The sequence below is a fragment of the Zalophus californianus genome, chromosome 2 (assembly GCF_009762305.2).
Source record: "Zalophus californianus isolate mZalCal1 chromosome 2, mZalCal1.pri.v2, whole genome shotgun sequence".
NCBI classification, from domain to species: Eukaryota; Metazoa; Chordata; class Mammalia; order Carnivora; family Otariidae; genus Zalophus; species Zalophus californianus.
Genome location: NC_045596.1, coordinates 56,354,402 through 56,368,366, shown reverse-complemented (window position 1 = coordinate 56,368,366; position 13,965 = coordinate 56,354,402). Strand labels below are relative to the sequence as shown.

The 13,965-nt window shown below is 37.9% G+C and overlaps 1 protein-coding gene across 11 annotated transcripts in view; it reads right to left on the bottom strand.

Moving 5' to 3' along the window:
• RUFY3 (RUN and FYVE domain containing 3) overlaps window positions 1–13,965 on the bottom strand; it is a 78,219-nt gene that overhangs the window by 28,988 nt on the left and 35,266 nt on the right. For all 11 annotated transcript variants that reach the window (XM_027597558.2, XM_027597559.2, XM_027597566.2 and 8 more), the window contains one exon: window positions 379–552. In XM_027597558.2, the coding sequence (XP_027453359.1) occupies window positions 379–552 (174 nt within the window). The remainder of the gene's footprint in view (window positions 1–378; window positions 553–13,965) is intronic.

Below are 13,965 nucleotides of genomic sequence, written 5' to 3'. Positions count from 1 at the left end.
AGGAAGCAAGGAGAACAAGACCAGGTCCTGCCCTCAAAAGCTTATGGTTAAGTGGAAGAGCACAAAAGCAAGAGTCCACTGTGTGACCTTGGGCAAGCTACCTCCCATTCTAGGCCTGTTTCCACCTGTCAAACAGAAGGGCCGTATTAGACAGTAATGTCCGTTCCAGCTCTAGCATTTAGTAATCAGTGTTTTGTAAGTCCTGTATGCCCTTTAATTCAACCACATCCCCGTGTCCATATAGGGGGCATTCCAATAGGTTAGTATTACTAATTCAAGCCTCTTATTCTTTGGCTCCATAAAGACTGCTTTTCTTCTTGAGCATGTATTGACAGAATATAGCTGCATGCACATCTGCATCCTGGGGCCATGGCCTACCCTTCAAGCCGTGTTTCAGGCAGTGCTCCATCACCACGAAGAACTGCTGGAGGGGTGCGTAGTCGGAGTCCAGAGTTCTCCCCAGGTTCAGAGCAGATTCAATCAAGCCCTTGATACTCAGCTTGGCCATGTTCATCAGGTTCATGCGTTCGTTAGCCATGAGATAATTAGGATCTACAGCCAAAGAGGGAGAGGACGGACCATGGTTACCAGAAACAGCACATTTAAAAATTCAGCATGTCACTGTGTTGACATTAGCATTGAAGGTGCAAAAGCAATGCTTGGTAGGGCTGGTGGTATGTTGCTAAGAATGAAGACAGTGGCACCAAACTATACTGTTAGGTTTTATATTCTCTGCCAACTACTCGCTGTTAAAAAAAAAAAGAAGAAAGCCAATTTCCCTTAGGAATATTCTTGGTGCAACAGTGAAGCTGCTTATTTTATAAAATTTCAAGCCTTGAGTACAGTCTTAATGTTCTCACCACCACCCCTGCCACCACCCTAACTTGGGGCTCCTCATAGCCCACTACTGCACAGCATTCACACTGGTCTCCGTGATTCCTCTCTGGCACTGCCCCCTCATTCTCCACAGTTTGTGAAGCGCTCTGAAAATTACAGCCAAGGTAGGAAAAAAAAAAGTACTTAAACTTTGTTCCAAATATACTATTCACATTATTAGTATTACTACTTATGCTAATTAGCATTATTTAAACTAAGCATTAAGTAAACTAAAAATAATTAACAGTATTAGCTCCCCAATTTTTAAGACTCAGCATGCAGTGTGATAAACTTCTTAAGGGACTAAGTACCACATTTTATCTGACAGAACTCAGAACATTCCAGGCACTCACGACTTTCACTTGCTGGTGCCTACCCTGTGCCAGGTACTGTGTAGGCTGCTTCTGGCAGTTATGATTTCAATCCCTCCTTATCGGCAGTAAGAGACAACAAAGGCAAAGTCTAAACCCTGGTTCACTGACTCCAAAACCTATGCTCTTTACCACTATAATCCACTTACAAATGAACCAATGGCTCCAAAGAATATTTATCCTTCCCTCCTGTTGGCCATTCTTTTACTATCTTATTTAATTCTTGTGACTCTATCATTAAGTACTGTCCCTTCTTTTACGGTGGTAAAGCAGGCCAACAGAGTTTTCAGATCCAAGGCCAAACAGTTCATAAATGGCAGAATTTGGACCTAGATCTGACATGAAAGCTAATGCATCCTCTCAAACATCAAATATATCATATTCTTTAAAAACTGGAAAAGGCGGGATGCCTGGTGGCTCAATCGGTTAAATGGCTATCTTCGGCTCAGGTCATGATCCCAGGACCCCGGGATTGAGTCTCGCATTGGGCTCCTTGCTCAGTGGGGAGCCTGCTTCTCCCTCCGCCTGCCCCTCCCCCTGCTTGTGCTTTCTCTGTCTCTGACAAATAAATCTTAAAACAAACAAACAAACTGGAAAAGGCCTAGACATCTATGAACTATTTTACTTCTTAGGATAGCAAAAAATACTAATAAAATCCATACTCCCATAATATAAAAAAGCTACAACATAAAACATTGTTTTATTCAAACTGGCCTTAATTTTCTTCATGTAATGTTTTCATTTTCACAGTTTCACAGTTAAATAAGTAGAATCAAATGCCAAATTCTGAGCTAATTTTCATTAAGTTTACGGACTTGTAGATTTATAATTCCAACTATATAAATCTTGGTTCGTTGTGTTCTCTGAGATAATACTTTTAGAGCAATACTTTATATTATAAAGTCAGAATTGGTATATATTGTCATTAATTCTTTCTTGCACAACAAATGTTTTAAGGCTATGCCTCAAATGTGACTCTTTGCTCAGGGCAGGTCAACTCGTCAAGACCAGAACAAGCTCACAAGATGACACTGAAATACACAAAAATCTACCTCCTAAGAAACAGCCATGAAAAACAACTTTATTAGATAGTAATTTCCAACTTTGTTACTGACATTTATGTGCACTCCAGTGTTTCTAAGACTTATTTATTTTAGAGAGAGAGAGAAAGTGCAAGTGAGCAGGGGGAAGGGCAGAGGGAGAGAGAAAGTCTTAAGCAGACTGTGCTGAGCATAGAGCTTGAGGCAGGGCTCGATCTCACGACCCTGAGATCATGGTCTGAACAGAAATCAAGAGTTGGACGCTTAACCGATTAAGCCACCCAGGCACCCCGCACTCCAGTGTTTCTAACCTTCCATAATCACTGGAAGAAAGGAATGGCATAGAGGTGTGTGAGTATGCATGAATGTCTGTGGAGAGCAACTAGATTCTCTATATAACGCCTCCCAACAGATGGCAAGAAAATGTTATTAGAGAGCTGGATTTGAGACTTTTGCCAGAAGTGGTGACAGATTTATACTTCTACATTGTCTCATCTCATTCTTCTTATAATCATTAGCAAATTGTTCAAGACATCTGTTTGGGGTCTGGTGAATAAACTACACAGAAAGATGAGCTAATGCCTAGGGAAATTAAAGTCCTAATATCTTGTACATTATTAGTATGGTGCTATAACCTGTTTGAACTAATCTAAATCAAACACAACCCACTCATTCTTTAGAAAATATTGCTCTCAGCTTCAGTACTATTGACATTTTGGGCCAGATAATTCTTTTTTGTGGGGTGCTGTTCTGTGAATTAAGTTTAGCAGCAACCAGACCTTTACCCACTAGGTGTCAGTAGCACTCTCCAGTTATGACAACCAAAAATGTCTCCAGATACTGCCAAATGCCTGTCCCCTGGGAGACAAAATCGGGCTCCCTCCCTGTTAAGAATTACTACTCTAAACAAATAAAAGAAGGTCAAACAAAAATTATGCCTAATTTGACAATTAGGCATAAAAGCTCAAAAGAATTTACTGGTCATTAATTATTTAATGCAGAAGCTAAAATGATTTTTACTTAAAGCTTATAATTTTTGTGTTGAATAGTATACAAGTATATGGGCATTACGAATAATTTTAATTACTTTTTTCTAGTTAGTACTAAAGCAAACTACAGAAAATAGTACTTAAAATTTTTTACATTTTGTAATGTTGGCTAGTAGTAATGATCACTAAATCACTAACTTGTCATAGGAATAACAAATACTCTATTCAATCGGTTTGTTACTTGTCTTAAATCACACTCAAGTATAAAATGACTTTGCAGAACAAATATATGCTGATAAAAAGGGTTTCAGTGACACAACGAGAGCATGGAAGGAGTTCTGAGGGGCAGGTGAAGTTCTGTTTTTTTTATATGGCTGTTAGTTATGTGAAACTGTTGAGTGTGTGAAAATTCATTGCACTGAACACTTACAATGTGATCTTTGCTGTATATTTTATACTTTTAATTATAAAAAGTTTTTTTTAAGATTTTATTTATTTATTTGATAGAGAGAGCACAAGCAGGGCAAATGGGGAGGAAGAAGCAGACTCCCCACCGAGCAGGGAGCCCGATGTGGGGCTTGATTCCAGGACCCTGGGATCATGCCCTGAGCCAAAGGTAGACGCTTAATGGACTGAGCCACCCAGGCACCCCTACAGACAGTTTCTTTTTTTAAGTTTTGTTACATTGTATAGGCCAGAAAATGATTTTTAAAAATGCATGACTTTCACAGTGTCATTAGTCATATTTTTTCTATGAGAAAAATATCTAAAATGTTTAACAATGCTAACATTTAACACTATTATTCCAAAACTGAACTTTTGTTCATTCATTCATTCATTCTTTTTTTAAAAATAAATAGTGAACATCTACTGGGTATTAGATACTATGTTTAATGCTGGGACTCCAGAGATAAAAGACCTAGTTCCTGACATCAAAGTGCTTACTATTTATCAAACTTGGGTTACACAGATGTCTGAAGAACAAAACAGGACAGCTTACAGAGAAAACGTGAAATTTCACAATAAATATTATCATCTTTGACAAAGATCAATTTTATTCCAGGACATATAAAATGTTTTTATATTAGGTTAACTAGACCTTTTCTATGGAATCAAATGTAAATTTTATATATTTTTAAAGCTAAGATACTAGATGTGATATTAATGTAAAATTTCAGGCAGGCTGTATGTAAGTCCGATACAATCTCCTCTGCCACTGGATATGGAAAAGTTTGAGAAGTAGTGCAAATGCACTGCAATAAGAACACTAACAAAAGTATACACAAGACATTACAGGAACATGTACAGAAGAGAGCTATCTGACCCACCCCCTTTCCCTTCATAGTTAAAGGGCAGGTATGTGGATATACGTTCTCAGAGGATAAGGCTGTTTTTTGTTTTGTTTTGTTTTGTTTTAGCTTATAAAATATGTTTATTCACTCTGCAGCATTTTAAGGCAATTAAGAAATATCCATTAACATGACTATTACTTAACATTGTACTGAGGGTTGTGGAGGAACACAAATAAAGAAGGTAAGGAAATTAGAAGCATATAACCTGTGAAAGAGTGGATCAAATATTACTGCTCTCACACGATCTGATTTTATACCCAGAAAATCAAACGAACAAAATTTGTACAAAAATACAATAATTCACAGAGGTAACAGAATACAAAATTAGTAACGGATATCATTAGGGGGGCACCTGGGAAGCTCAGTCGATTAAGTGGCCGACTCTTGATTTTGGCTCAGGTCACAATCTCAGGGTGCTGGGATGGAGCCCCGAGAGGGGCACTGCACTCAGCTGGGAGTCTGCCTGAGGATTCCCCCTCTCCCTCTGCCCCATCTCCCGCTCACGCACTTTCTAAAGTAAATAAAATACATCTTTAAGAAAATAAAAGAAATCATTAGGTGCCATATATTTCAGTAACACAGGATGAGACTTTTGAGTTCGGTCTCTAAGGACAAAAAGACATTAGACAAGGAGGGGTAGGCGTAGAGCTGGGATGGGAGCAGGATGAAAGGAATAGCTCGGGCAAAGGCACCGAAGCATGAAAGAACTTGGCCCACTAAGAAAAATAAAATGGAAAACATGCCAGAAGCTTATGGTGCATATGAGTAAATGCTGTGAGAAGAGATGAGGGAAACAGGTCAAGGAGAGACTGCTAAGGATCTTGGTTAAGGAGTATGGATTTTACCTTAAAGTCAGGAAAGATTTTAATGAGAGGCGTAGGTCACAGATTGGAATTTTAGAGAAGCCGTTCCCACAGCCGTGTGGAAGGTGGATTGGAAGGGTGCACGAACTTGAAGCTGCGGAGCAAGGAAGGGTCTAATGCAAGAGCTGGGCAGAGAAACAGGAAGGGGTGGAACCAGAGCGGTCGGTGCTGTGTGGAGAAGCGGGGATTAGCTTTGGGGGACGTGCTAGGGGCAGAATGCACGGATTTCAGAACGTGATGCCCACTTCGAGGTGAGAGAAGGAGGAAGTATGGAGAGTAACTTCTACGTTTCTAGTTTTGGTGAGCAGACAGGTGATGACACAAAGCACCTTGGTGGGGAAGGCAACAGGAGCAGTGGACTGAAGAAACTACAAAAATGACTCTAGTTATGAACTGATTTTCAAACCAAAGTGCTTTCAAGAACAGGTAGATCTTCATTAGAGCTCTTCAAGACTGCTAATTTCCATATGAGGAAATCTTAATGAACTTTACAGAGCAATGAGGCTCATTTAGTTAACCGTGATGACAAAAGTGAACCCAAAGGGATGCCTGGGTGGCTCAGTCGTTAAACGTCTGCCTTCGGCTCAGGTCACAATCCCCGGCTCCTGGAATTGGGTCCCGCATCCGGCTCCCTGCTCAGCGGGAAGCCTGCTTCTCCCTCTCCCAATCCCCCTGCTTGTGTTCCCTCTCTCGCTGTGTCTCCGTCAAATAAATAAATAAAAATCTTTATAAAAAAAGTGAACCCAAAGTCATATAGCTAAGAGTGACACTGAGTCACACCATTCTGCAAACCCATCATCTGACCAAGACCCCATTTTCTCTCTCTAGTGCAATGACTAAAATTCATACAGAGAAATCTTGGAAATGTTTTATGAATAATTGAAGAAAAGTTAAGTTATACTTAACATATGTTAATATTGCTATACTGTGCCCAATTTTTCTTAAGGTGGGAGTAATTTGTATGCACAAGCAGTTACTCTTTAGAACTTTCTGGTTATCTGACAGATGAAAAATTTATCCTATACGAGAAACAAAAGTTGTCATATAGAGTTTTTCTAAAGATACCTAAGAACATTAATATGAGATTAAAAATGACAAATTAACAGAAAGAATGTCTGAAGACCAATAATTCCTAAATAAATCTATTTTGAATTTTTTCTGTAATATTTCTTAGAGTATAAAACTGGGTGTAAAATGAGCTGTCCTTGATAGTGAAAGAAATTACTGATAGCACTGAAAAGATCTTGTAATAAAACACCATTTCACTAGACTAATGACACTTATTTGTGCAAGAGAATCATGAACTTTCTACTCAATTCGCATTTGAAAATAATCAATAGATGGGGAGCCTGCCTCAGTCGGTAGAACATGTGACTACTTGATCTCAGGGTTGTAAGCTCGAGCCCCATGCTGGATGTAGAGATTACTTAAAAATGAAATCTTTACAAAAAAAATAAAAAAAATCAATAGAGTCTTAGGACCCTTAGATTATCTATATATCCATGTCCATATCTATCTATTCTCCTTAATGCCATTCCAAGTATCATATAAACTTCTACTCAAGAGTACTAAAGAAGAAATTCACTTAAGTAACATTTTCTCTGGGTTGAAATCTTAATGAAGTCACGAAAATTTAACAACAAATTTATTTATCCTCACTGCTACCTTTCCTCGGTGATAGCATAATCAAAGATGTACTTTGCTAAAATCAAGCTTTATCATCAGAAAGATTATATCCACCCACTAATCTTTATCTATTTGATATTAGTCACCCATCTGCACCAATTAACTTATATGACACTAGGCAAGGAGTCTTATTTCTCTGGGGCCTCAATTTCCTCATCTGTCAAATGAGAAGTTTAAGCCTGTTCAGTAATTCTTTTAGCTGATGGAAACAACACACACTCATATCAATCACAATGACTCTCTGCAGCACCAATTCTCAAGGGGTGGGGGCGTGTATATTATTATCCCTGGAATGGAGAGAAACAACACGGTTTAGAAAACCCCACAAATGACTCTGATTCCAAATGAACTAGATCCTTGCCACTGAACATGTGTTCCTGGCCTCAGCATGGGTGTCAGCTGGAGGCTTTTGGAAATGAGAAACCTTAGGCTCCAATGGTACCACTGAATCAGGGTTCTGTGCCTTAACCAGACCCCAGGGTAATCTGTATGTGCACTAAAAGTGTGAGAAACAGTGACCTAGATGACTCTTGTAGCTCCAGCATATCAGAATTCCATGATTTCACAATCTTCCTCAAGGGCAGCTTGAGGAAGATTTCACAGCTTCCTCAAGGGCAACCAATACATACATCCATCAGTGGAAAGCCCCAGGAGGAAGGAGTAATAAAGATTAAGAACAGAAATAAATAGCACATTAAAGTATTGAGAAAAATCAATGAAACCCAAAGTTGGTTCTTTGAAAAGATCAACAACATTGCCAAACATTTTAGCTTGAGTGACCAATAGAAAAAGAAGACTCAAATAGCTAAGATCAGGAATGAAGAGAAGGCATTATTGACCTTACAGAAACAAAAAGGATTATAAGGCAATACTATTATTTAATTGGCAATTATATGCCCAAATATGAGACAACCTAGATAAAATGAACAATTTCTAATAAAGATACAAATTACCAAAACTAACTTGAGAAACAGAAACCTATTAACAAGTAAAGATACTGAATTTGTAATTAAAAAAACATCCCACAAAGAAGTCAGATCAGACGGCTTCACTATTGGAAGTCTACATAAGAAAAAAGAATTAAAACAATCCTTCCCAAACAATTCCAAAAAATAGAAGAGGGAACATATCCCAACTTACTCTATGAGACCAATATTACCTTGAGACCAAAATCAGACAAAGATATAAAAAACTATAGATCAATAAATACCCAGATGCAAACCAAATCTAACAACATGTAAGAAGGATTATTTGAACATGACTAAATGGTTTTTTAGATGACACCACAAGCACAAGCAACAGAAAAAAAATAAACTGGATTAAAAAAATAAAAAACAATAAAAAAATTAAACTGGATTTTATCAAAATAAAAAACATTTGTACTTCAAAGGACATCATTAAGAAAATGAAAAGACAGCCCATGGAATGGGAGAAAAAAATCTACAGATCATATCCAGTATCTGGAATATACAAAGAATTCTTACAATTCAATAAAAGAAAAATAACCCAGTAAAAAAGAATGGGCAAAGGATTTGAATAGACATATCTTCAGAGAAGATATACAAATGGCTAATAAGTACATGAAAAAATGCTCATTAGGAAGTGCAAATGAGATACCACTCCACATTCATAAATATGGATATAATTTAAAAAAAATTTTAAAAAGGAAAATAACAAGTGTTGACAAGAATGTGGAGAACCCTGAGCACTGTTGGCAGGAATGTAAAATGGTGCAACAGCTTTGGAAAACAGCCTGGCAGTTCCTCAAAAGGTTAAACCATAGTCACCAATATGACCTAGCCAATTCCACTCTTAGGTATATACCCAAAAGAAGTGAAAACACATGTCCATATAAAATTCGTACATGAATGTTCATAACAACTTCACTCATAATAGCCTAAAAGTGGAAATGGCCCAAATGTCCATCAATTGACGAGTGGATAAATAAAATGTGGTGTATGATGAAATATTGTTCAACAATAAAAAGGAATGAAGTACTGATACACGCCATATTATGCATGAACCTTGAAAACATTATGCCGAATGAAAGAAGCCAGGCACAAAAGGCTTCGTATTTAATGACTTTGTTTAAACGAAATGTCCAGAACAGGCAAATCTATAAAAACAGAAAGTAGATTAGTAGTTGCCAGAACCTGGGGAGAAGAGGGAATAGGGAGTCAATGTTAGTGGGTATAGGGTTTCTTTAGAGTGATGAAAATATTCTGGGATTAGGTAGTGGTGATGCATGCACAATTGTGTAAACATACTAACAACCACTGAAGTGTACAGTATAAAGTGGTGACTCTTATGTGAATTATATCTCAATAAAGCTGTTCTTTAAAAAAACTAGAGACTCACAGGAGGGGAGGAGGGCAGGGGATGGGTTAAATTAGTGATGGATTATTAAGGAGTGCACTTGTTGTTATGAGCACTGGGTGTTGTATTAAGTGATGCATCACTAAATTCTTCATCTGAAACTAATATTACACTCTATATTAACTAACTGGAATTTAAATAAAAAGTTGGAAATAAAATGAGGATAATAGCAGTATAAAAAATTAATAAAAATTAAAAAATGTCCACAATAGCCAAACTGTGGAAGGACCTGAGATGCCCTTCAACAGATGAATGGATAAAGATGTGGTTCATATATACAACGGAAGTTTACTCAGCCATCAGAAAGGCTGAATACCCACCATTTACATCAACATGGATGGAACTGGAGGGGATTATGCTAAGTGAAATAAGTCAATCAGAGAAAGACAATTATCGAATGGTTTCACTCATATGTGGAACATAAGGAATAGAGTGAAGGACCACAGGGGAAGGGAGGGAAAACTGAATGGGAAGAAATCAGAAAGGGAGACAAACCATGAAAGACTCTGGACTCCAGGAAACAAACTGAGGTTTACAGAAGGGAGAGGTTTGGGGAAAGGGGTAACAGGGTGATGGGTATTAAGGAGGGCACGTGTGGTGATGAGCACTGGGTGTTATACGCAACTAACGAATCAGTGAACACTACATCAAAAACTAATGATGTATTATATGTTGACTAATTGAACATAATAAAAAAATTAAAATTAAAAAATTAAAAAAAAAACTAGAGGCTTAAGAGACCTAATAATGTGTATCTTGTGTGGATCCTGATTCAAATAAACCAACTGAAAAGAGACATATTTGAGACAAGCAGCCTTTGAAGATGGGCTGAATAAATATTAGGTACTATTAAGAAATTATTAATTTTGTTAGGTGTGATACTGAGGTTTTTGCAAATGGAAAGGCATAGTGTTTGGAATTTCCTTTAAAATAAATATTCTTTAAGATATGATGGGGTTACATCCTAATAAACCCACCGTAAGTTGAAAATATCATGTTAACAATGCATTTAATACACCTAACCTACCAAACATTATGTCTGGCCTAGCCTACCTTAAACGTGCTCAGAACATTCACATTAGCTTACAGTTGGGCAAAATCATCTAACAAAAACCTATTTTATAATGAAGTGCTGAATATGCCATGTAATTTATTAAATACTGTACTGAAAGTGAAAAACAGAATGGTTGTACAGCACAGAATGGTTTTCAGTGTATCAACTGTTTACCCTTGTGATTGCATGGACTGACTGGGAGCTACATTTCTCTGCTGCTGCCCAGCATCATGGGAGACTACTGTACAGCTTGGGAAAAGATGAAAATATTTGAAGAATGGCTTCTACTGAATGTATATCACTTTCACACCACCATAAAGTTGAAAAATCATAAGCTGGGGATTGTAAGTATTCCAGAAACAAAAATGTGGAAGTAGATGAAATAAGATCAACAAATATTGACAATGATTGAAGTTGGCTGATGGAAACTTTAGGGTTCATTATTCTCAATTCTGTAATTAAAATAAAAAGAGGTTCTATTTTTTTCTTGCTTCAGATCACAGTTTAACTACCCCCTTATTGTCCTCCCATCTCTGCACATAACCAAAAAACCCCTTCTGATTGGCATTAACATTGGAAAGAATGAGCTTATTTGGCGATTTAATGTTTCCAAATCATTGGAAAGAATGAGCTTATTTGGCAATTTAATGTTTCCAAACCGTTCTTTTATATATTATCATTCATTCTTAGGCATTGTGAAATAATAATATATATATTATCACATTATGTAAATATATATTGGTTTCTACCCCTGATTTCTAACAAAGAGCTCCTAAAACCCTTGTAATTTCCTAAGTGATATGAGCCATGGAAGAATATCTTGTTATAATATTTGATTTTTGTCCTTGGCTCCTGAAATAGCTCCAGAGTTAAAGGTAAAAGGAGCATCTTCTGGAAAGCCCTTAAGGATGCGGGCTGGTTAACCAGGAGAAACAGTCATGTGATTAGAGGGTTGGAACATTCAGCTATACCCCACCCCCCAACTCCAGGGAGGAGAGAGGGGCTGAAGATTTGAGTTCAATCATCAACAACCAATGATTTAATCAATCATTCCTATGAAATGAAACTTCCATAAAAATCCTAACCAAAAGGGTTCAGAGGGCCTCTGGGTCGGTGAATGCACTGAGGTGCTAGGAGCATGAAGCACCCAGAGAGGGTATGGAAGCTCTGTGCTCCTTCCTACTTACTTAGCCCTATGCATCTCTTCCACCCGGCTGTTCCTGAATTGTGTTCTTTTATAATACTCTGTAATCTAGCACGTAAACTCTCTTCTGAGGTGAGTCATTCTGGCAAATTATCAAACATTATGAGGGTGGTCACAAAAACCTCTGATTTATATCTGGTTGGTCAGAAGCAGAGGTGACAGCCTAGCCTTGCGACTGACATCTGAAATGAGGGGGAGCCTTGTAGGAGTGAGCTCTTAATCTGCACAGAGCCTGCGTTAACTCCAGGTAGAGAGTGTCAGAATTGGTTGGTGTGGGAAAACCTCCCACCGCATAATTGATATCTGAAGTGTTGTGAGCAGTAGAGGAAAAGAGAGTTTTTCTTTTAGGCATCCCTTTCTCTATTCATTAAGATGTCCATTTATAATATTTTCCGAGTTCCCTATGAAAATACACTGGTTTCTTCCTCATTGGGTTCCCATATCATAATATAATCAATTTTTGTTTTGGAAAGTTCCCAAACTCAACACCACAGAATACCTAGAATTCTGGGAACATTCAGAAGTTAGGACAATAGTCAGTCGACTTTGTTTTGATGCAACATAAGAAATTTAGGAGATAAATACCAATCCATGAGTTCCTTGCTTTGCTCAACTTATTCCACAGGAAGAATTTAAATGTTGGGGGGCACCACTGTGACTAGAGCACCACTAGACTAGAGCTCTGATCTAGAAGAGTGAGATTTGTTTCTCACATTCCCTGACTGATACTGAGGAAATTTCTCATTTCTTTGTATCTTAGCTGTAAAATGTTAGGAAAAATCCTCCCTGGACCCCTTGTGCTACTACACATCTTTACTGGGTTGTATCAGGACTGCAAGCCCCTGACCACTCTTTTACCTGGGTCATTCGTCAGGACTGTTTATGCAGCTGATAGTCATGAGAGGTGAGACTTTCTTACTGCTTTCTATAAAAGAAATGGATTCTCCAAACTCATTGTTCCTTAGCTGCAACACAAACCCACCGCATGGGGAGCATCTTGCTGAGCCATATGGTGTCTCCCATAAGGGACTCTTATGCAAGACACAAGTATGCTAATGCTCAGGTTGCTTGCGGTATCATGAGTAATAAAGTCCTTCATCTCTGACTAGAAGTTTTGTGTTTTTTGCCAGTATCCAAGAAACAGTATCAGCCTAATTTTTTAGCTTTTAAGTAGGGTAAACCCCAGACCTGACCAAAAAATAGGAGTAATCTTGAACCTTAGTTTAACGCTTGGAATACTGTACACTTGTGTTCCAAATGACAAACCACCATATACTATAGGACTTGAGGCAGACCCTCAGTGTGAAATCACAGAAAACATGGAAGAACGTATTCCAAAAGGTGGGAATGGGTGTATGAAGTGAGGTGAAGGGAATAGGAATGGGATGGGGAGGTCTTCCTGGGGAGAAGTGGAAAGCACAGGAAGGGTCTCTAAACTAGACTTGGAACAGGCAATGGGAACCACCGCAGGATTTGAGTAGAGTAGTAATCAGAAATTGAAGATGATGAGTCTGAGAGGATAATGCAAAGTGAATTTAGGGGAAGAGGACCAAAACTGCCTGCCAGAACCGTACCTGTTAAGGAAACAGAAGAGTCATGAATAATCCAAGATTTTTGCTCTGTGAGACTGGAAATGAAAATGAAAAAACTGAGTAACTGTTTTGGGGGTAAGGGGTAAAATCAGCTTGGTTTTGAATACAGTAAAGGACATTTATGTGGAAGTATTCTCAACATATTTTTCATCACATGGTTGTAAATACAAATTAAAGTTTGAGGCAGGATAATCGCTAGCATAGGGATAATAGTGACAATTATCAGATGCTTTCACCAGAGGAGATGGTTTAAAGAGAAATAGAAGGATGCAGGGTTGGTGGCCCAGTCTTTAGAGGATGCCAGCAATTGTATGCTGGAAACAGAATCTAAAATAGAGTCATTTCAGGAAAAGCTGTTTTTCTTTTATCTGAGTAGCTAGAGCATTTTTCAAACTAAAGGTCACACCCCTCAGTGAAGTATAAAATTGATTTACTATGTCCCTTATAGTAAGGTCATGTATTGTTTTATGAAACATATGTTCTGGATACATACAAATAAATGATGTATGTACTGAGTTTTGATGAAAACATATTTTTACAGTGGGTCTTAAGTCAAATAAGT